The sequence below is a fragment of the Lissotriton vulgaris genome, chromosome 8 (genome assembly GCF_964263255.1).
Source record: "Lissotriton vulgaris chromosome 8, aLisVul1.2, whole genome shotgun sequence".
In the NCBI taxonomy this organism is placed as follows: Eukaryota; Metazoa; Chordata; class Amphibia; order Caudata; family Salamandridae; genus Lissotriton; species Lissotriton vulgaris.
In genome coordinates, this window is record NC_141696.1 from 715,949,595 (window position 1) to 715,974,603 (window position 25,009).

A 25,009-nucleotide genomic window follows, 5' to 3' on the forward strand; every position below is an offset into this window, starting at 1 on the left:
GCAAAACATTCACCCCCAGTCATGGTATTTTGCTCACCAAGCCACCCCAGTTCAGACATGGCCATATGCAAATCAGTCTTGGGTTATGTATAAAGTACGCCAAGGGAATGACTCGCCCCTTCAGAGACAATGAGAATACAGAGCTGAGTAGTAATATTCGTTATATCTCATAGTCATAGTCTTGCAGTTTTATTTGAGACCTGCAGAGGGGCAGACTAGGTAGCGGTTAAATTGTTGAAGTTATTTATACACGTACTTAAATGCTCTGAACCATAACGGAAACGGGACACACTTGCACTTTAAAATGTAAAACTAAAAAAACATTCGTGTTCCTTGTTAAATCCCTTATCAAACACTGACCGCACGACCGAGTTACTAAGCTTACTGGTTACCACACAACTCACACACCCAAAACTCAAACCTCAATAGGCAATGGTGCCAATGGGTGGGTGCGCGCACCAAAGAAGGGCGCTAAACTGGAGCGAGATTGCGCAAAGGCCTCTGCGGCAGTGGCGGCTGGTGACATTTGAAAGTGGCGGGGCGTAAAAAAATCAGGTACACCTGTCATTTAGACCCAGCATACAAATTTGAAGGTATGCCTCACCGCAAACATGGATAGCGCACCCTATTTGTAATACGGCTGCAGGTTTGCTGCTATCTGCTACATTTCCACAAACTATACTTTTACAAAAATGAAATAACACTTTACAACTAAGAACACAAGAGAATAAGAATTACGAATTAACAAACACTGGTGCAATACAGTCCATCCAACTGCCAAGCACTGTTAAAAACACAAGTCAAACACGACACCCCTTCAGGAATGCATGATCCCAGCACTAAACAGTTCGAAATAACACTAAAGAATCAACATGGTCCTTTGGACAACCACATATAAAACATTGTGCAATACAATATCACGTTACAATTGTCTCTCAAAATGTCCTACTTTGAAACAACCTGAACTGTAAATTATGAGTTGGGCTTCTCAAAAGAACAGCTGCTGTTCACTGCGCAATAGAAAAGAAAATCCATCAAGGCTATATTTAGGAAATAAATATATGCTTTCAAACATTCTGGCTTAAAACGTCCCAAAAAGTTCATAAAGTCGTGTTCCCACAGCCACAGCACTTACTAAGACGGAGCTGTCCTCACACTGACCTTCACCGAAATTCCCATTACTACCGGCGGCACTGCTCACAGGAATAAATATTCACAAGGATACTCACGTGAATACATATTTTTAAAGTGTGGGTTTACATTGAGTTAAGAATGCACAATAAATTAAATAACGCATGATTTCACACCGGAGGGAGGGAGTTCTGCACCGTGATAGAGTCTGGTCGGCACTGAAGAGCGTGGCCTGGCCTACCTCGAATGGCCGTGGAGGTGCCTCACTGTGTTGCGTGTAGTGACAGCATAAAGACACCAGTTGTGATGGCCGTGGGATACTATTGCTCCCGCTACAATGAGAGCCTCGCTCACCTTCAAAAGCCAGCAGGAATGACTCGGCCCAGCCTAATTCAACCGGCCCTGGAGGTGCCTTACTAAGGAGTGACAGCAGCACTGAGGGGGGGCCTGGGTGCAAATTTCCCAACAATGGCGGCACCAGCTTTGGTCGTGACGACCTGAGGGGAGGCGGGAGGGGTTTGGAAACACATTTACAAATACATTAATACAAATATAAATAAGTTAAGTAAACTTAACTTACCGTCCAGCAGACTCCAGAGACTTCGTACCGATTGCCGCCATCCTCGCTTTCAAATCCTGCAGGCAGCACCAGCACGTCATCAGGAAGGCGGCGCAGCAGGCAGCCTCCCTCTCCACTGCCTCGTTCTTGATTGGTGCGGCCGGCTGCCCCAGGTACGTCATTTTCTCTCTGTATGCTGCTGCTGCAGCATACAGAGAGAACAGGGAGAGTTACTCGAGGGCAGGGGGGAGTGGCTTGGGGGAGTGGCTTTCCCACTGTTGGTAATACTGTCTGTTTGGGCGGCCCCAGGCTGCCCAAACAGTCAGTATTAACAACAATGGCCAAGCCACTCCCCTAAGCCACTCCCCCTGCCCTCGAGTAACTCTAACCAGGAACTAAGTTCTGCTTTCTCTTCGTGGGAGAAGGCAGAAACAATGGTAGTTATATAATATGATAACTACCATTGTTCTGCCTTCTCGCACGGAGAGAAAGCAGGGGGGGCGGCGCCCAAACGCCCACATGGAAGAACCGCCCCTGCTCTGCGGCACCATTTACACCCGCTAACTGGGTCAGAGGTTAATGCACAAGAATGCGCCACGTCTTTAAGTAAACTGCAAACTCGTGCGCCACGCCTGCCAAATAATGTGTACATGTTATCAGACACCTCGCATTGGCTGCTCTATTTACCTCAAAGCCTTTCAACTGAACATTCCTTTCCCCACCTACAGTTCCACTCTCGCTCGGAGCAGAATGTCGCAATGAGAAATCAGATTTTCTTTATTTACGATCCAATATTGCAGTTTAAGTATAATCGAATTATGCTTTCTTTCCTAGGTAGTTTTCTATAGCGTTTATATGTAGCCTAAAAACCACTTCAGGGCACTATGAGAATATTCAAGGTATTAAACTCTGTAATAAATGAAGAATAACAGACTAGGATCAACCCGCTCAGCATTTATGACATGTAATTTTATTAAAAATGCAATGCAGTAAAAATTAATCCCGGACGTTGTTATGTGTTTTATAGTGTGACCCGGTTCATGTTATGCTGCTACTGTTTTGTCGTTTTGCGATAGGCTGGTATAAAAATGTAGGTTTAGTATATTAGACCCAAAACTGACACATCGTCACACAACTCAAGTGGGACAGGGTAGATCGCAGATCTAAAGGAACACGTATTACTATACAAAGTGTTTAGGTCTCGCCTGTCGATGCGCATGCGCATCGAGCAAGGCGAGAGTATTGCGAGTTATCCACTCTTTATCTGCACTGCAAGGAATCGTGGCGATTCCTTGCAGTGCCCGTGACTTTTAAGGTCAATGCGCATGCGCATTAAGCTTATGCGCATGCGCATTGACCTTAAAAGTCACGGGCGCGTGCATGTCCGTCTTCCCGCCGTCTCGCATTTCCCCTGTCGCACTTCTCCTCCCCCCTCCCCTCTCTTCCCTCCAGCTTGTTTTTTGTTTATTTGACCCGCTCCGCCCCCACCCCTTCCCGCCGTGTCGCATTTCTCCTCCCCCCTCCCCTCTCTTCCCTCCGGCTTTTTTTTTGTTTATTTTACCCGCCGTGTCGCCGTGTCTCCGATCCTTTCGCTCTCCTCCCCCCTCCCCTCTCTTCCCTCCGGCTTCTTTTTTGTTTCCCCTAGAGTTTAAATGTATAGCCTCCGTGCGGGTTTGCAACTCGCTTTCTCCGATACACTGCCTGTGGTGCGCCCGCGAGCACCAGTGCACGCTGCCTCAGGGTCGCTCGTGTTTTCACTCATTCTGAGCGCTGAATGTTTTTATCTCCTTCCTTGACTCGTCCCCCAATCACCCTCCTCCTGCTGTCACTTTTTCCCTCCCAAGCCTGCTTGCCCTGTGCTTCTATGACCATCGTAAAACTGCTCTTCCTTATTCTGCATTTTTTCTCATCCCAACCAACAATCGCCCTCCTACCGCTGTTGCTTGTTCCCTTTCCCGCCCCTGTGGCTGCTTGCCCTGTGCTTCTCCGCCCGTCATGGAACAGGCCTGTAAATCATGTTCTTATCTTGGTTCTTCCCCTATCCCCCAACCACTCTCCACACACTGTTCCTTTCTCCCTCCTGTTCCCCAGTGCCTGCTTTTTTTTTATCGAATGCTGTTTTATTTCCATGCCACAGATACTGTACTTTTGGTACTGCCGGGCGGTTTACTTGAGACTCCCGGACTTGGGCAGTCATGCTGGTGCTGCAGTCAGCAGGCATGAAGGCAGACACAAAGTGCCTCGCAGTCTGCCATCACAGTATGGCACTGAGTCATGAGAGCGCGTGAACAGTTAGTAAGAAAGTGGAGCTTTAGAGGAGACGTGTTTCAGGAACTAGATTGTGGACATACATCGAAACTATTCCTGGCATCAGTGCTACACATAACGCGTGACCCTGGGCAAATTACTTCTTCTCCATATGAACCAGTACCCCTATTTGTCCGGGTTCACAAATAGGTTGCCCTAGAATTAGGCTTTATGTAAAAAACACAATAGTGATATTGGCTATAACTCCTATTTTAAAAGCATGTGTATTTAATCTATAATTGGCTTTTGGTCAAGGCAATGCAAAATCACTGGTTTGCTCCAGCACTCCCGTTAATGCGTGGTTTCAGGAACAGACTCGCCACTATAACAAAAACATGTGTTACCACGCGTTGCAAATTAGCTTGATCAGCCGTTTTGGGTACAGACACAGGAGTGTATATCAAGAGGCAGTGCACGTGCAAGCGAGTGCTCGCAGTGTCTTTCAGGCATCCAATACTACATTTATCTTTTGTTATAGACTTAGACAGAGGGTGCTCTGGCTATCCTAAACAATGAAAGGGATAGTAATTACTGGGTTGTACATTATCTCCCTCATGAGTGACAGCTGTACTACACTACACAGACATACGGCTCTTGATAATAAGCATCTATATATTTTGTTTCTGCCAGTGCTGTATACCACACACTCGGTTAAGGGCATTGGAGCGCTTTACATGAGCACCAGGTACATTACACAAGCTCAGATTTATTTTCTGATAGGCTTGTGGAGATTAATTGATTTGCCCCAAATCACGGGATGTTGAGCTTACATCGTGATTCGAACCTGGTTTTTACAGTTCAAACTCAGCAACTCAGGGTTAAAGGTCCATACTCAGAATTAACATTCTTGTGATTAAGATGGCTCACAAAGATTAGCTGTGAAATCTGCTTCCGGGAAACAAGTGCTGCCTGCGAACTGACTTTCTGGTGTTTTTGCAATACTGATTTTAAGATCTAGGAGGGGATCCCTAGTCTGAGATCTAGGGCAACTGCTGCACTAACACATTCCATCATGAATTGCAACCTATAGCAATAGTGGCCAGTGTGAGGAACTGACCAAAAAGCATTTGTTAGGTATTTTCTTTAAAAAATGTCTCGCATTTCCCCTGTCGCACTTCTCCTCCCCCCTCCCCTCTCTTCCCTCCAGCTTGTTTTTTGTTTATTTGACCCGCTCCGCCCCCTCCCCTTCCCGCCGTGTCGCATTTCTCCTCCCCCCTCCCCTCTCTTCCCTCCGGCTTTTTTTTTGTTTATTTTACCCGCCGTGTCGCCGTGTCTCCGATCCTTTCGCTCTCCTCCCCCCTCCCCTCTCTTCCCTCCGGCTTCTTTTTTGTTTCCCCTAGAGTTTAAATGTATAGCCTCCGTGCGGGTTTGCAACTCGCTTTCTCCGATACACTGCCTGTGGTGCGCCCGCGAGCACCAGTGCACGCTGCCTGTAATGAGCCCGCATTCCTGTGCACGCTGCCTGTAGTGCCCCGCTATTTCACCAGCGCGTCTTTCCCACTCTTACTTTCACCGGTCCACCTGGTATGCAGTTTGCCTGTGTGCGCTAGTACCTGCTGCAGGCATGATTTGAAGCCGATCACCCGCTTTCGCGGGTGCACCTCTGCCTGTTCATGCAGATGCTGCACTCACCCACTGAGGCTCCGGGAAGCGAGCTAGGCTACTTTCCTCTTCGCCGACTTTACATTTAGGAATCCGGTGCAGGGGTGTGTCGCGTACACGGCATGCTTTCTATCTCTCCAGCAGTAAATCTCGCTCAGACAGGTTCTTCCAAAACCCTGCATCCGAGCAGGGTTTTCAGGTGAGACGTTGGTTTCTCAGCAAGTCCTTTCAAGGCTTTTCGACCGTTTAAGCACAGACAGATCATTTTATTTTTGTGCCTCACAGATTCTATCTAACATTCCCAACTCAATGGTACTCATTTTATCGACCTCAGATGGATGAAAGGCCCCGCCAGAATTTGAACCTGTGTCTATGAGATCGAACACAAACCCCTGCAGTGGATGCATCGGTCCACTGAGCCACCAGAACAGGCACAAAGCACTTAGTAATCTCTTGCTATTAAAATCAATTTAATATGAGCAACATTACAAATGAACTGAAGCTAACAATGTGTGTATTTTTATGTTTTTCCTGCAGTAATAATCAGAGTGTAAAATATTAAATACGTTGCTGTAGATATTTCCTTCCTGCTGACCACTGTTTGTTTTAGAAAAGAAAAAACATAAGACTGGAAAGCCCTCACTCACTCACCCTCAACCCCTCACCCTCAACCCCTCACTCACGCTCACTCTCACTCATCCTCACTCAACCACCCTCAACCTCACTCACCCTCAACCCCTCGCCCTCACTCACCCTCAGCCCCTCACCCTCACTCACTCACCCTCAACCCCTCACCCTCACTCACCCACCCTCAACCCCTCACCCTCACTCACTCACCCTCAACCCCTCACCCTCACTCACTCACCCTCACTCACCCTCAACCCCTCCCCCTCGACCCCTCCCCCTCAACCCCTCACCCTCACCCTCACTCACCCTCACTCACCCTCAACCCCTCACCCTCAAACCCTCACTCACCCTCAACCCCTCACCCTCAACCCCTCACTCACCCTCACTCTCACTCATCCTCACTCACCCTCAACCCCTCACTCACCCTCACTCACCCTCAACCCCTCACCCTCACTCACCCTCAACCCCTCACCCTCACTCACCCTCAACGCCTCACCCTCAATCACCCTCAACCCCTCACCCTCACCCACCTTCACTCACCCTCACCCTCACTCACCCTCACTCACACTCACCCTCACCCACCCTCAACCCCTCATCCTCACTCACCCTCAACCCCTCATCCTCACTCACCCTCAACCCCTCATCCTCACTCACCCTCAACCCCTCACCCTCACTCACCCTCAACCCCTCACCCTCACTCACCCCCACTCACCCTCAACCCCTCACCCTCACTCACCCTCAACCCCTCACTCACCCTCAACCCCTCACCCACCCTCAACCCCTCACCCTCAATCCCTCACCCTCACTCACCCACACTCACCCTCACTCACCCACCCTCACTCACCCTCACCCTCACTCACCTTCACCCTCACTCACCCTCAACCCCTCACCCTCACTCACCCCCACTCACCCTCAACCCCTCACCCTCAACCCCTCACCCTCCCTCACCCTCATTCACCCTCAACCCCTCACCCTCACTCACCCTCAACCCCTCACCCTCACTCACCCTCAACCCCTCACCCTCAATCCCTCACCCTCACCCACACTCACCCACACTCACCCACCCTCACTCACACTCACACTCACCCACCCTCACTCACCCTCACCCTCACTCACCCTCACTCACCCTCACCCTCACTCACCCTCAACCCCTCACCCTCACTCACCCTCAACCCCTCACCCACCCTCAACCCCTCACCCTCACTCACCCTCAACTCCTCACCCTCAACCCCTCACTCACCCTCACTCACCCTCAGCCTCACCCTCACTCACCCTCAACCCCTCACCCTCACTCACCCTCACTCACCCTCAACCTCATGCTAAAGATTTACAAAAAAAACCATAAACAATTCTAAAAGCACTAACTCTAATGCTGCGAGACCTATTGCATTTCTAATGCTTGTTTTTATTGTTTCCCTTAAACCCAGTTGATTCCCATCTTCCCTCAGAGATAAAAAAAAAAAAAAAAAGCCTGAAGTCTCTGTTGCTAGGACTGGCGAGGTCCTTCCCCAAGATGTTTTCCTTCTTGTGACTGAAGGTCACAATCTGAAGGTCAAGGTAGGAAACCTAATCTCAGAGGCCAGGGAGCTGCCATCTCTGGAATCATTTGTAGAGGTAAGAAGGTCCTTTGCTCCAGTGTATCTTGTGGCCAGAGTCACCCCTTCAATCGAATACTGCCAGCGACTTGAAGCAAGTGAATTTGAGCTGAATGAGGTTTGTTCCTGTCCTGGGGTTTAGAATGGGAATGGTGCCTGGTTTTAAACCAGTAGCGATGGTCGCTCTCCTGCCTGGCAGTAGACATTACCTATGGTATCTCATGCATGGTCTGGGGCTCGTAGCTAGCTGTTGCAGCTCTGGGAGCACCTGTGGTGTGGTAGCCAGGGTCATCTTAAGGATTTTGGGTGCCCTGGGCCAAACGCATTTTGGGGGCCCCCTGTGAGGGAACAGCTTTGTTTTTATGATCCAGTTTCAACTCTTTGTCCGGGTCACAGACAGTGCTCAGGCACACTCCTCCAAGTTCTGATGTGTTTTCAATATTGTAACACAGAACAGCTCACTAATATTACTACAAACAATCTCAGACACCCTCCCATTTCTCCTATGTGAGGTCCTGTTTTGATCTAAAAAAACGTTTTTATGGATGTTGCATAAAATATAAAACATACAATATAAACACAACATTTCTCAGTACAATGTCTGTAAAAGACTCTCTCACACATCACCCACAATAAATGTATATTAAGGAAAAACAGTATTTAAACAATCTGTTTAAGTATTATAGAAGGTCATCCAGGCAAGATTGTCAGCAAAACCCAGTTGGCTCTATCAGGGGTCCCCTGAATGACTAGGGCCCTAGGGACAGAGCCTACGCCTCAGAACGTCTCTGGTGGTAGCAAGTGCTCTCCTCCCCACTGGACGGTGTTCAGGGTAACTCGCTGCCTGGTGGTAAGGGCCATGCCATTATTTTCATTGCCATCAAACCCCAACCGCCATGGGCGAGTCCTTAGCACGCTGCCCAAGCACGTGCCACTGAAACCCACACCACTCTGAGCGGCCTGAACTCTCTGAACACACCTCGGAAAAAGACACTGCTCGCTACTAAATACTTTCCATATTTGAAACCCCAAAAGCAAGTTGCTTCATTTTCCACGTACAGTTCTAAGAGGAAACTCGGAGAAGCTTCATTTTTTTCCCCTTAAAGCATTCTCGTTTAGAACGGGTAACATTCCGACGGGTTTTTGTAGAGTCTGCTTGTTGGCACGACGGTGTGTCTGTCAAATCCCAGGAGGAATGTACAGGCGCAGATGTTTTCATTAATATGTTTGAACTAAGGCAGCACAGAGCAACGTACGGAATGCAGATTTCTGTAGACAACAGCTGGTCATTGCATACGGGTGAAAAAAATCCACCCAATGTGCGTCGCTTCTTCCACAAGAAGGGTGAAAACGCGATTTGGGGCGATAAACTATCAGATTTTAAATGGAGTGGAAATTGTTGAACAACTGTTATAATCCAAGAAATAAGGCGCTAAAAGACCTGCTTTGCTCAAGGTTTCAAATGTGAATGAGGAGATTAAAATATGCCAAAGAGGCTTGCCCTTTGATACCTCTGGCAATGCCCAACGTAGCACTAATCTCAAGACAAACAAGCATTGGTAAAGGCAATAGGTCTGGCCTTTTCTCCCAGCCTTCTTGGCTTTGTCAAAGGTTCTTTCAACATGGTTTTTGCAAAACTTATTGCAAGAACAGCCAAGCTATTGCAAATAAAAAAAACTGTCAAAAAGCAAAAATCTTTTTGGGTCTTATAACACATACATTGCTATAGTAGGCTCTTCCACTGAAGGGAAGTACTTGGTGTGAAGATGTGCTACTTGTGAAAGAGCAAAATGCTGTCACTTACAGAGAAGTTAGCCTATGACTTGAGTGGGCAGGCCCATTGACATATGCTGTAGCATGTTAAAATAAAAAGTGAATGACGATGAAAAGGGCTGGCAGAAAGCCCATGGAATTAAGTATATTATAAATCAAATTTTAGCAAAATCAAAAGGTCTTGGCTAATGCCAGACCTAAAAAAATAAAGTGGCATGTCACGGAAAGTAAATAAAGCAGGCCCAACACCCCTTTTTATTATATGTAGTTTGCATTCCATGCTCTTTTCCCGAGCCCCATAAGAGGGCTTGACTGCCATATGGGGCAGGGAAAATTCCTGGTAGACTGAGGACCAAGAGGCTGATTGTTTTTTTAGGTCGAGCATTCGAGACCTCTTGTATATACTTTTGTATATACTTATATGTGTATGTACTTTGTGGGCACAGGAGATCAGCCCTAGGACTTGCCTGCTTCTGCTCAGGGACTTTTTTTTCTGTTCAACTTCCTCTATTTAACTGTCTTGATAGAAAACGACCAGTAGAGGTCAGTAAAATAACAGAATTGCTTTCTGCTGAGGGACTTTCTTTTTAACACCTTGACTGCTGCAGCAATTCTGCTTGGATGCTGAACTCCTTGAAATCCCATTGTTCATGACGAGCTCAGCTCGTCATAAGCACACGAGCAGTGTACTGCATGACGAGCTGAGCTCGTCATGAGCATGAAAGGGTTCAAAAATGTTCTGGCAACTGCCTCTATTTAACTATCTTGATAGAAAACGACCAGCAGAGGTCAGTAAAATACCAGAATCACTTTAGCATTCTCTAGATTCCTGTCCATAGAAACTGTCTTTCACAAGCACCTGTAGACAACACATTTTTTTAAATAAATCTTGTGTTTTTAGTGATAATACCACTGAATGCCCTGATTTTATATTAAAAACAGAGCTTTGGACTATACCATTTCCCGCTGAAAGGCAATATGTCTCTCCATGTGTTCCCATACCTGGCGTGTCACGCAGTTTGGTGCTTACTTTTCCTCCATGTTAAAGAACAGTAGATGTTTCAGCACCCAGGCTAATGTGCTGCATGGCTAAATAAATATAAGGTCCCAAAGGCGAGACCGATTGCATTACAAATGCTTGTTTTTGTTGCAGTTTTATATAGTGCTAACTCAACACAAATGTATCAAAGCACTTTACATGAGCACCAGTTGCATTATACACTGATACATTCATTTTTACGCACCAGGAGATTGCGATTTGCTCAGAATCACAGGATGTTTGAAACTCCCTCCAGAATCGAACCTGGTTCCCCAGCTTCAAAGTCAGCCGCCCTAGCTGTTAAGGGGTCATTAGCTATACACCCTGTCAAACAACCCTGAGGGAACACACAAGTTTATTACATGCATGTATATATTTAGACTTTTGAAGACAATAACTCGCTATGCTACCTTGGTACATTAGAGGCGGGTTTGAAAGCCTTTTCCTGGCTGATTTGAAATCCAAGACCACCACTGTCCCCCAGGAGCAAACAGGATACTGTTGAAGAACTAAGGGTGGGCCACCTAGAAAACCTACAAGGTGTCCTCACAATTGTAATCTCCAAGCTTGACTATGCCAACAGCCTATAACTCAGCACCTAAAGTTTGATAGTATACAAACTATAACTCAACTAAAATGCTGCACGTATGAAAGTGAAGTATTACGCAGTGAGGCTGGCTAGGCTTCAGTGTGTAATACTTTAACAATACCTTTTAGAAATGGGGATCTCTAGTTGGCAGTGGAATGCACCCTGGCCAAATAGGGACCCTTCCTTCTAGTCAGTGTAGGGAATTGCACAGCTCTGCTAACCCCTGCTCACCCACTTGGTAGCTTGGAAATAGAAGACAGGCTTATCTCAGAGGCAATGTATAAAGTATTTGCACATAACACACACAGTGAAAATTCCACAAATGGACGACACAACCAGTTTAGAAAAATAAAGTATCTTTATATAAACCAAACAAGTTAAAATGACAAATATCCAACATACACTTATCAAAATATCACTTTTAAAAGGTGTTAGCAATTCTGTCCATAGAAAACTATGGATGTGGGTGTTTTTCACAATGTACCTTAGAATGCATCAAAACACACAAAACACAACAGCTGGAGATGCTCAAGACGTGGGAAAACACAGCGATGCATCGATTACTGAGTCCGCGGGGAGGAGATGCGTCAGTTCTGCTGCACAAAGGAGAAGTGTTGCATGAAATCCAGACTGCAAGGGGAAGCGATGCGTCGATTTACGGAAGGCTCTGGACTGCAGGTGTTGAACTTGGTGCACAGGTGCAATACGTGGAAAAATCAAGACGCTGTAGGCCAATGCAGAGGTGATCCAGGCATTGCAGCAATGTCACAGACAGGTGATTCATCGATTCTTCCAGGCGCACGGCAGGCTTGCTTTGGAGTCCCAATGGGAGTTTCGGACTTTGGAAACTTGGTGCTCAGGATTCGGGCTGCAGCAATTTCTCGGGCTGCACACAGTGGACACGTCAATCTTTTCGGATGCACCTCAGCAATGCGTGTATTTTTCAGCTGCACTGCACTTTGCAGAGAGAAAAACGGAGCTGGAAGGGGATGCGCGGATTTTCACCTGGAAAGTGGGTAAAACAACCTCCAAGAACCCAGAAAATGGATTAGGCACCACAAGGCAGGTCAGAACTCCCAGCAGTGGAGTTCAAGGCTGCTCTAGGTGAAGTCTGTGTCCCTGTGACTTCTTAATAGGAGGCAAGCTCTACATCAAGCCCTTGGAGAGAATGTGGGATGGTATGCCACAAGCTGGAATCCCGCTGTGCCTTCACAGCGACGTCATTAGAACAAATGCGTCTTTAGTATGAATTTGTTCAGCACAAAAGTCGTTATAACGACTTGCCTTAGGGGGGCGCTGGATTTTGGAATAGGTTAATTTAATATTCCAACTTCAGTATACGCATCAGGGGTGAAGACAGCATTATACAGGGCAGACACAGTCTATTCATGTGCTAGTGACAACTCCTCCCACCACGCTTGCCCAGGTTGGCTCATCAGCATATGCAGGGCACACCTCAGCTCCCTTTGTGCGAGTGTCTGGAGTGAGTGCACCAACACCCCTGTCAGTCTAAAACTAGCTGGTGAATCCACAAGCAGAAGCACACAGGACGGTTAAACATGAAAATGCCCACTTTCTAAAAGTGTCATTTTCAAACACACAATTTAAAAACCACCTTTACTAAAAGGCGTGTTCTTTAATCCTGAGTCCAGAGAGCCTAAACTCCAACTCTAGCTGTTCTCAATTGAAAGTTGCTAGTGTAAAATGTTACAAGGCAGCTCCAATGATAGCCTATGGGAGAGCTAGACCTTTCAATAGTGAACAGTATCACAGTATCAAGACATGTAAAACACACCAGTGCATGTCCTACCTTTCACATATACAGCACCCTGCCCATGGGGGTACCTTACACCTACCTTTGGGGTGCCGTACATGTAAGAAAAGGAAAGGTTAGGGCCTGGCAAGTGCACTAGCCAGGTTGACATGGCAGCTGAAAACTGTGCACGCAGATACTGCAGTTGCAGGTCTGAAATACTTTTGAAAGGCTACTTGTGTGGGGGGCTCAATCAGTGCTGCAGGCCCACTAGTAGCATTTGATTGACAGGCCCTGGACACACACAGTGTACTTTACTAGGGACTTACCAGTAAATCAAATAGGTCAACTTTTGATAACCAATCATAATCACAATTTATGCAGGAAGCACTTGCACTTTGGCACTGATCACCAGTGGCAAAGTGCCCATAGCACCTTAATCAGCAAAAACTAAATCCAGAATACAGTACAAAATACAGGAGGTTTAAATACCATATGCTGAGCTATGGTCTATATGCCCCACATTATCTGTTCAGAAGCAACCGATCCTATAAGCAATATCACCGAGGGGGCTATCTAGATTTCTACAAATTTAATGGTGACATGAAGCAAGCCAAAATAACAATATCGAGAGCAAAATGTTACCCTACGCAACTGCACAATAACCCCTTTCTTTTTTATTTGCTTATGTTGAACTGATCTATATACATTACCCTTTGAAATACGGAGCACCTGCCGTGACACATTGGAGGCTGCTATATGCCTATAACCACTTCACTGTGATAAGTCCACTAAGGACACTGTGGGCAACTAGAAGTGTACTAACAGGATCCGCCAAGTTATTAATATACTGTAGTATTGATAATAATGTTATCTGTGTAATAACTGCGTTTACTGTCATTTGAAAACAATAAAAACAGATTTGAAACTGAAAAAATACAGGAGGTGGAGGCAAAAAGTCAGGGGAAATCAAGCCAAGGATGTCAATTTTAACAATAGCCCAATAGGTCCTTTGGATTCACATTAAAAAATCCCTAGCTCAGTCCTGTTAGTGTGGCACAGAGCAATCAGGCTTTACTAGAGAAGCAAGTGTTAAGCATTTCAGAGTATCAACATGGCCGACACAAGTCAAAAGAATTCCAATGCCAATTTATAAAAATAAAGCAGATTTCTATATCAATGTAGACACCAAAATGAACACAATAGGATAAGTATAACTGGAGTTATAGATTTTTAGAGAAAAAATAAATCAACGTGTTTCACTTTTGCAAAACGATAACGTTGCTGTCAATGGGAAATCACGCTGGTGACAATCGGTCACTTGCAGGTCAAGTTCAGTGGAAACTACTGGGTGGTAAGGTGATGCGGGTCTCAGAATCAGAGTCGGACAGTCAGTTGAATTTTGGCTGGTTCTCAGGGATCAGTTTCAGAGTTGTCCTGGCTGTCCCTTGTGCTGAAGCGGGAGCTGCTGGTATGTTGGTTTTAGAGCTGAGACAGTGCCGCTGAGAAAAACTGTGCAAAATCTCTACAACGGGGTCACTGAGCCATCGGGCTGGAAAGAGTGACTGGTTGCCTCGAGGCACAGTGTCAAACAAAGGCAGCTGGCCTGGCCACTAACAAGCCTTGGCAGTGGCAAGTTCAGCCTTGAGTTACTTCGACGTCCTGGTGTCTGGGGGAAAAGGGTAGCTGCTTGAAATTCCTGGAGGTGAGGATTACTTTTTCTACAATGCACTAGACCATTTGCTTTTGGGCGATCCCTCAGCAGGCCCAATGGCCAGTGATTCTTTGGTTCCATGAGTGAGATGTACCTGTGGGCTGCAGGGGACAAGTACATAAATTCCAGGGTTCTCCAAAGTCAGTCTTGGAGGGGCGGATCCATGGCAGCTTTTTAAGATACCTACATTTATCTTATTAGGGATATGCTAAAAATCTAGCATGGATCAAGCCCTCTAAGACCGACTTTGGAGAAACCTGCTCTAGTCCAGGGAAGTTCTGGGGTTGCCTTCTGCCTGCAGAGGGGTTCCTCTTTGCTTGTGGACCGGTCTCTGGTCTGGGACTAGTCGCAGGCATGCAGTTCCAGGGTGGTTGCTACAGGTGCAGGTTATTGCGCCTTTGCTTTGTGCAGGTCCTGAAGACGCACACTCGGTCTCTTTTTTTGTCCCTGGTTGCAATTTGTTAAGATCTCCAGTTCTGGTGCAAGGGGAGCTCCTTAAATCCCAGATTTAGGGATGTAGCTGTCAGTTGCCAATGGCCACTAGGCCAAGTGCCTAATTCACCCCTGAGGTGACCACTTCCTGTGGAGAATGGCACCTTTTCAAACCAGAAGCCTCGATTCAGTTACTTTTAAAAATGGCAGAACCCTTCTTCGGCGGTACAGGCTACGTAGCCCATCCTAGGGCTGTGGCTTGCCTGCTGGGGGTTTATGCATCCTGACTATCAAATGTTACCACCTGCCTGGGATGCAAATGTGCTTGGGGAAGAGAGTTTGTCTTTACCTCCTCTGGGAGGAAGCCTGGTTGCATTTCAGAGGTGGTGAGTGCTTTGAAGCTCACTGCCTAAATGTGCCACTTTACTAGCCATACTTGCAGGGAGGGAGGTGATACCTCCTGCCCAGGTAGACTTTTGTTTCATCCTCCTGAGAGAGTCAGATTCATGTCTTGGTGGCCTCAGATGTAGGCTGTCAGCCAGGGCACAGGAAAGGTTGGCGCAACCAAGAGGGCAACCTCTAAGGTAGCCACCTGTGTGCCTGTCACATTAAATCAGACTTGGGGTAAAGGTCAGGTTTGATGAGACAAGTTGTTTAATACCAAATGTAACACTTTTCAGCTGGACCATAATGGAGGTGGCAACCTCGGGATACCCAGGTGCCAACCAATGTTATCCTGTTGCCCCCTAAACACTTATAGTAGCCCTTAATGGAAAGAGGGTACTATAGGGATGTGTAAGCTTGCACTTATATGTCCACACCTTTAATGAAATGACCCTGCCACATGAGCTCAGGAAGTCTACCTTAGGGGTGACTGGTACACATTAAAAATAGTGCTGTGACCTTGCCACTCATGGTGAGGGAAAAGTCGAGTTTGAGTAGTTGGCACTGCTCATGCAGTCTGCTAGGGCAGGCCTGCTGTCATTACTTGGGTCACTCAGGGTGGCACAATTAGTATTTCAGGCCCTGGTGACCCCTTTAGCTCCCGTGCTCTGGGTACCACTGGTACCATTCACCAGGGGCTTATAAGGGGGTTTAAGTCCTTGCCAATTGGGGTTACTAATTTACATGAATCACATTTACGGGGGAGAGCACTGGCTCTGGTTACTGGTTAGCAAGCCCCAGTGCACTTTCAGAGTCATAACCATCAGCATTGGGAATAAAAGTGTGGGGGTGACCTCATTAAAAGGGCACTTTCCCACATTGCAAGACTCCTTCTCTGCCTTCACCCAAGAGAATGGATGACTCCAGCACTGCAGTCACTCCACTGGCTACCTACTGCTAGAAGAGCAGTGCACCACAGACCGATCATCACACCTCCTTAATATAACAAATCAACAGGAGGCACTGCCTTGTCACTTTATCGCCATATCAATTAAGGGCCACCCTGAACCAGGCCACTTGGGATACAAATTTCTCTAGAGATAGAGAAGCGAGCACTTTAAAGATGGGTAAACATCCGGCTATCGACTCCTACATGATCAATACAGGCATATATTTCTTGGAACTTGCCACATGGAGTGCGCCATTTTGGGTTACTATTTAGGTGGGGTATGCTTCATTTAAACCCTTTACAGGCAAAATGGTATGGTTCATCACTGATCTGTAATTTGTGCAATAACGGCCTGCAAGATGTAAATCATATATTATTTATTTTCCCAGCAATATTATCATGTCAACGGAAAGGGATGAGACCAATATGTCTTCAGCTATCCTTTCCGCCTCAGCACTAACTGAAACACGTTATAAGCCACCAAATGAAATGTTTTGTCTTAGAATTTTTTTGTTTTTAAAGCATTTTTTAAACTTGTACTAAGGTCCGTTAGGTATGTAGGGAGTAGCTGTTAATACTTGCTCTGAGGGGACGATTTTATTCTTTATCTCGTGATGGTATTTTAGGGTTGTATCTCCTAAAATCTTGCACTAAGGGCATGAAGGACTTTTTAAACATTTTGTACTGTACATTATATTGCTATGTTTTTAATCTGAAGTCCTTTTTAATGTTAAATTCCGCTTAGAAGTCCTCGATGCCTTGTTGGGAAGGAATATTTTTCTATGTTAATTTTATCATCCAAATAGAATCATTTTTTTTCTCAGTGTTGTTGGTTTATGTGGACATCCACGGAGTTCCGTAATCGTAAATAAATTGACTTTGACTTTGAGGAGGCACTGCCTTGTCAGTGAAGGCGCCAAAGCTCTGGAACTTACTACCAGCCTATATTTGAAGCATTCAGGAGCATATACACTTCAGAACAGAGTTAACAATGTAGCTATTTCCAAGATAACTATATCATGCTGCAACTACGGGATAAAACCTGGAATAATAATCGTAACTTTAAATGCAATCTATGGACCACAGATATAGAACAGCCAAATCGGCACACAACTTTCTTATATCCAGGTAACTTATGAAGGGCTTGCCTTTGTCTAGCCTGGGTATTATATAGTAATGCCAATTCCCACATAATCCTTCTAGCGTGCACCAACACTGTTATTATAAAACTTAGCGATACTCGTAGATACTATGCCGCGATGACTGCTTAACGTATCCAAAAACGATGCACGCTATTCTGACTGCTGTAATATGTATTTCTCTGCATGTATATTTGTAATTGCCAATAAAATATATTTTAAAAACCATAACATTCAGCAATCAGGCATCTGACTATACCTCATACAGGCTGTGTGATTCCCTTATTCTGTCGGACTCTCTTACACTCACACAAGCTAGATCTGCTACGGGTCATCTCCATCACCCAGTAATGTGCCAGTCCACAGTAATAAACCATTCTTCAACAACTGAACATGCATGGAGTAACTGGAGAGCTCTTCCACATTCCAAGACATGGAATGACCTCCCTCAACACAACAGAGACTCCTCCTCACTTCTTCAGTTCCGTAAGAATCCGAATACCTGGCTCTTCGTATATGCACCTAGGGGACCTCACACCTACTCACCTGCCCAAGTGCCTGGATACTCTCTCAGGTGATTAGTGTGCTATACAAATCAATATAACATGACCTAAAATAACATAACATAACTGAAGGCCAAATTTAGTGTATCACTGCAGGTCCAACTACCTACAAACTATGACCACTTCTTTATATCTCAAAATGACAATCCTATATAGGATGATAGTAAGAAAGTCCATTCTAAAATATCTCCCCACCATCTCTCCCTCCTACGTAGACATGCTCACCATAAACTTTATACAAAATATCTCAGAATAGATACCCCAGTGCATAAACCTGCTCACTGGACTCTGATCATAAATACCATAAAAAGACCTGCAGAGCTGATCAATCAAAACTACCGGCTTACCGATGAGGCATCAAAACAACGATAATACTGTTCCAACCACACACCCTACAGGGTGTATCATGCGACCCACAAAGGCAAGCACTTCAGGAACCCACTCAGGGAAAGTAAGCGCTATATACATGTTGCAATACAAGAAGTAAAATCTGTAAAGTCATCATGGCCAAAGTAAATATGTTACTACTCCAACTGCAAAGAGCATATTGGTGAATCGACGTTCATGCCAAAATCTATGTTCCCCATTTCTACTCCAGCAAGCACCAAAAGCGGAAAATATAGATTTTTGAGTTTTTTCTCAATTTTGGTCTCAAGGTAACATTGTGTGGGATATTGGTCATAGGACAAAAGGGTGGATTCGCTATTTTTCCCTAATGAAAATATAGAGAGTAAGACTTTTTTTTACGAGGGACAAATAAGAAAAATATAAGTGTTGCATTTTATTACAAAATGACTACTTGTTGGCCGCAGTATTATAAAGCATTCCCCAAGCAGGGCCAATCCGAGCAGTAACGTAGGAACGAATGCCATGGGTTCAGGTGCAAGTAAGGAAAATGCCCCCTTTTGGCAGTTGCTGACGTAGCAATAAACGGCAATGTTCATGATCCAATGAGCCCTTCGGCTCTCTGTGTCCCGGTGCCACTGTGCCTACCGGACCAATGGGAGCCAAGCCCCGGAGTCCGAGGGGCCAGGCCACGTGGGACGACTCTGACACTTGTGTGCAGCTGGCTGCCCTGCTCTCGCCTTTGTTAGTAAACAGAACAGAGACTCGTGTTGCCAGCAAGCTAGTCTGGCAAAGTGTGCCTGGGAGGCAGTGCTGCTGCGTGCCAACAGAGCGGCTTCGCGAAGCCTCGCTCAGCAGCACAGTCATGTTTGGGTGCACTGCGAACATTTGCTTTGTTAACGCAGAGAACCGCAGAGAAGACAGCGCAGCCTACTGCACCGCTGAAGTGTGTGTGTGTGTGTGTGGGGGGGGGGGGTTTTCTTTGTTTTTTTAGAAAGAAGGTAAAGGAGGCTGGCACAGCAGCAGGTCTGACCAAAAAAAAACGGCAACCCTCAAATAGGCCGCTTGGATTTCCTGTCTGGAAGCCACATCAAGTACTGGCTGTTATTCTGTGTCTTAATATTGTACACGTTTTCATTATTTTCCAAAATCACAATTGTGTTAATATGTTCTCTTTCTTGTGCCACATATAAAAAAAAGTGCAGTGGATCATTGTTCTAATAACTGACGAGGAAACAAAAGTAGCCCTTAATACTCAAAGTAGGAAGTGAAACATGAGACTGCGTGAACAAAAAAATGCGTAATCCTCTTTAGAAATTACCATTCTGAAAGTTGTGCAGCCCCGCTCTCCTTTCAGCCCGGCAGCATAAGCCATTGCATAAGTCTGCCTGTTTACAGAAACTGTGTAGCGTTAAAGTGAAATCAGACTAGAGTTCCACTGCTGCAAACCGATCTCACGAGGTCACATTTAGACAGTCCTGGTTTTATCACCATGACTTTGCATGCTGGGACTTGTAGGCTCATATTTTTACTGAGGTAGTGAAACTGTAAAGACCTTAAACACAGTACTGTGGATCAAATACCAGCCTGGATAAGAGACGGTGTCCATTCAAGCACTCTTATACCAGGACCGTCGTCTCACAAACCTAAATCTACCAGACATCAAATAAATTATTTCAGCTTCTCCCACTGCTTAATTTGTGCCGGTGCTTGTGGGCGGAGGGCACTGCTCTCCTTTTTGATAAAGCACCATAGGCTCAAAAACATCTGTCAGGAGACCTTTCCAGTTTCACCTCCCCTTTCTTGAATCCATACTGAAGGACCATTGGAAACGATTATTGAGGTCTTGAGATCTCACTGTGGCTATTGTTTAAGGTGGCATCCTTATTTAAACAGAACAACATCCCCTGTTTTTTTCAGATATGAAGTCCAATATCCAAAAATACCTATGTCAGAAAGGGATCCAGTAGAACCCGTATATAATGGGTCAATCTATATTTTCCAGCAAGGTTGACACGCCTGTAGGCTACAGTCTTACGACTAGTACATCTTGTCCTGAATGTTTTCATCTCATTCCTTTGCATAAGGAAACTTGAATATTAGCCCAAAATGTTTGGAACGAACTTCTGACCCATTATGATCAGAACTAAAATCAGTGTGACGCGGCAGGCAGCCACCACCCTAAAATGAGGTTCCTCCTTAATTTGTGCGCACAAAAGAGCCTGGGCTGGTGGTGACGCAACCGGCAGTGATCGCGTGTCATCATCATTATAATGTAGGCGTCCGACCCAAAAAGGAAGCACAGTGACTGCTCGGTTCCGCTATTCCCCGGAGCCTTGATTTAAAATACCCGCACTTGTTGACTGTACATCCTTCATTTGGGTTTATAAAGGACCAATTCTCAGGAATGTTAGGGTGGTCAAGGCTTGTCACATGGGCACCTTATGATTTGAAGGATTTGAGTAGTGCTACTTAGCACTCTGGTGCCTTCAGGCTAAGAATGTCAGCTTAAATCAAAGTGGCGACCGAGCCACCTCCGTTGGTTAGCTCGGTATTCTGCACAATAGAAAAAATACTAAGACTAGATTTGTGCGTTTGGGGGCCACACATTTTTTTAAAAGTCATGCTCCCCAAGGGCCCACTTACAGACCAAATAAACATCCTATTGTTCCCTCAAATGCAAATTTCTGGATACCCCAATAGCCAACGCCACCTTGTCTTTTTCCAAGGTAGCGCCTATGTGGCAAGCCCAGCTAAGAATAATGCCAATGAATCAATTGAATTCTGCTCTCTCCGGCCACCCCTGACCTGACTGAAAGCGGTGCGGATTCCCTTCTTGTCAGTGGCAGTGCGGATACCCTGTCGCACGGGCTGCGGCTGCCTGCCCAGTGCCCACCCACTAGTCCAGCCCCATCCTCTGGCTGCCACACCACGCGCGCTATGTCACACTGCGCTTCACAATGGTTGAATGATTAAACATGCAAACGCTCCATTCCCTGCGTTGTTTATTAAATTAAGATTTCCTTTTAACTCACCCTCAGGGAACGACCAAAGTGGGCGATCCTTCACCACAAAATAAAACAATACTCTACGAAAATGAATAGCACGCTGCCAACTCACCCATTTATGGCGCCCGGTCCGTTGGGGGTAAGCAGTCTCGAACTTTGTCCACTGGGAAGACGGAAAGGGTCCTCAGATAAACCACGACGGAGAAAAGACCGTCGATAAGCAAACCCTCTCCCAAGATGCCTCTTGCTGCTTCAATGGGCTTCACTGCATTTGTATATTTCCTGTAGCCAAAGCGGGGGCTTCCCTCTTTGTTTATTCTTTTTTATTCTCAATGCAACAAAAATGCAAAAAAATGCTGAAAATGAAATCCAACACAAAAACAGACGATCAGCTCCAAAAAAAGACCCAAATAATATGTACCAGCTGTGAAAGGCGATGCTTATGCTGTCACAGTGCTTTCGTGCTGTACAGAGTGCAGCAGCGGGGCTAGTGACTTCTGTGCTAGAGGGCAGCAGAGACTATGCTCTCCATCGGGCACCTCTTTCACGTATTCGCCTAATTACAAAAAGAAAGCAGAAGTGGTGTGATCTCCGGCTACAACGTGAGTCCTTTCTTCTGCTGCGGTGGCTGGTACTATGCCTTGCAGACCACACGGGCTCTGGCTGCAGCTCACACCGCTCCCCAGGCTGCCACAATGTTGTTAGGTCCGTCTGAGAGAAGAAGCTCTATCTCCTACAGAAAAGTGACTAAAAACAAAGCCAGTTCACCAAATGATGTGACTAGTCAAAAAAAGCAAAAAGCAAAAACTCATGCAGATCCTTTCTGTTGCAAGCAGTGGGGTATTTAGAAGTGATTTTTAGGAGGTGCATAGCTGCAATTTTTAGATTGTTTATGTGTGACATTTCCTTGTTGTGATTGTACCTATAACTGGCATTTTACTGCCATTCGTATGACACTTTAACGCCTCGTCAGGGATTGTAAGCGATATATATATATATACATATATATATATATATATATATATATATATATATATATATATATATATATATATATATATATATATTCTCAACAGGTTTCCCCAGCAAGGGGCAGGCGGAGTCGCAGAAAGGAACAGGCTGTAGGCGTCCTCAAGTGTTTAGATCAATTTAATTCATTAATCCTTTGGGGGTTGCAAAACAATATAGAAACCTGGCAGCCGGAATTTATAATGATCACAATGGATGTGATTTCATTATACACAAATATCGACAATGAGATGGGTCTAAATGCCTGTAAACATGTCTTTCAGGAACGCAACATACACTATGCTAATCACAACAACATGCTGATGGATATGACACAATATCTACTGAATAATAACATCTTTTTATTTGGGGACTCATTATACAGGCAAAAGAATGGAGCAGCCATGGGCTTCTCCTTTAGCCCAAATTACGCCTGCACCGCCATGGGCTGGTGGGAGGAAACAGTGGCCTGGAACACCGAACTACACCTGTTCACAAAACACATCGTAATCTGGAAGAGATTTATTGATGACCTGTTCTTGATATGGAACGGTGGAAAAGAAAAATTCCTTGAATACTTTGAAATATTGAATTCCAGTACACCAGGTATAAAATTCACTCACAACATCAGTGCCAATAAAGCCATCTTCCTGGACACCGAAGTCTATATCAAGAACAATAAAATGGAGACCACCTTACATCGGAAAAGTACAGCCACTAACGCCACACTTGAAGCCACCAGTTTCCACCAACGATCCCTGATATCAAGCATCCCCTATGGGGAATTCCTTCGACTCAGGAGAATTTGTAGCGAAGAGGATGAATGGCAAAAACAGAGCCAAACTTCGGCAATGCGTTTCCAAAAGAGACAATATAACCATCGAACAGTAAAACATTGTTGGGAAAGAGCTAATAAGACCACAAGATCGGATAGCCTGAAACCCAGAACAGCCCCTACTCAAACAGAAGACGAGCCGATCAGGTTGATCACAACATACAGTAAAGAAACAAAACAACTAAATCAAATCTTAAAAAAGAATTGGAAGATTCTACAGTTGGACCCAATCATAGGAAAAAGGATGGGCAATTATCCCACTGTAACTTACAAAAGGGCTAAAAACCTTCAAGATCAATTGGTTCATAGCCATTTCCAGCCACCAGCAAAAAGAAAGAATTGGCTACAAACAAAAGGATTCGTGAAGTGTTACCATTGTAAAGCCTGCGAAATCGCCAAACCAACCCAAGAAATAACCATGCCGGACAAAAAAAACTGGAAAATCAATCAATGCATAACTTGTAATAGCAGGTACACTGTGTACATGATTGAATGCCCGTGCAAATTAAGGTACATTGGGAGCACAATTTGTGAGCTAAAAAAACGGATCCTTGAACATGTCCGTGCAACTGTACATAAAGATAGAAGCAACGCAGTTGCAAAACACATGGAGTCAGAACACAATGGTGACTGGAAGCAATTGCGCTTCTGGGGTATTGAAACACTGAACCCATCACCCAGAGGAGGACTTAATGAAAAAATACTACGCCGCAAGGAATCAAAACATATCCTTGGTTTCAGAACCATGACCCCATTAGGGTTAAATCAATCGGAGGAACTTTATATACACCTCTAAATGAACATAATTGACTTCCGTTACAATTTCCGCCTGCCATGAACTATTAACACTAATTAGTCCCAAATTTTATATTTTTTTCACCTCCCCACTAGTTTTCACCTTTGTTTAAAGCTCACTTGGGCGAGTATTTACAGACTAGCCATGAACTATGACATGCCAAAGCCCACTGGAGGGCTATATTTGAATTTCTGATTAATTAACCAAATGTTGAAATTACTCATTATACGTATATGTGAAATGCCCACTGGGGGGCAACACCTTGGTTATTTAGTGATGTATTAAAATGTCTAATGGTAAACTGTGCCCACTGGAGGGCAGCACTCCCCTAGTAAAAAGCGGTTACAGACACCAACAGTGGCTTAAGGAGGATTAGTTATATCTACTTCACTCCAATACATAGCCAGTCACTATGCCCCACAAATACATAAATTATCCCTCACATGTAATCACTTACACAAGTATTAAATTACATTTCAGGGCCAAACTACAAGTCCCATAATTCCTAACATGTGTGTCATGAAACATGTGACAGGGGGGCGGGTGCAATTTTGTTGTTTGTTGGTTCTTTAAAACTGTAGAGCGATGCACAGTACACTGACCGTGAGCAAGACAGCGGACGCTGTCGAAACGCGTTGGTTTCTATATTGTTTTGCAACCCCCAAAGGATTAATGAATTAAATTGATCTAAACACTTAAAAAAAAAAAAAAAAAAAAAAGGTTTCTATATTGTTTTGCAACCCCCAAAGGATTAATGAATTAAATTGATCTAAACACTTTAGGACGCCTACAGCCTGTTCCTTTCTGCGACTCCGCCTGCCCCTTGCTGGGGAAACCTGTTGAAATTGTAGCGGTCTGGCT

At 45.2% G+C, this 25,009-nt stretch overlaps 1 protein-coding gene across 2 annotated transcripts in view; it reads right to left on the reverse strand.

The window, feature by feature from the left end:
* The window catches only part of SH3KBP1 (SH3 domain containing kinase binding protein 1), a 1,359,457-nt gene extending 1,337,228 nt beyond the window's left edge, over positions 1-22,229 (reverse strand). Inside the window, exon 1 of one of the 2 annotated variants that reach the window (XM_086934590.1) lies at positions 21,622-22,229. In XM_086934590.1, coding sequence (XP_086790716.1) covers positions 21,622-21,625 — 4 coding nt within the window. In that variant the 5' untranslated portion in view covers positions 21,626-22,229. The remainder of the gene's footprint in view (positions 1-21,621) is intronic. The other variant, XM_086934589.1, reaches the window with a different exon arrangement.
* Positions 22,230-25,009: the final 2,780 nt, after the last annotated feature.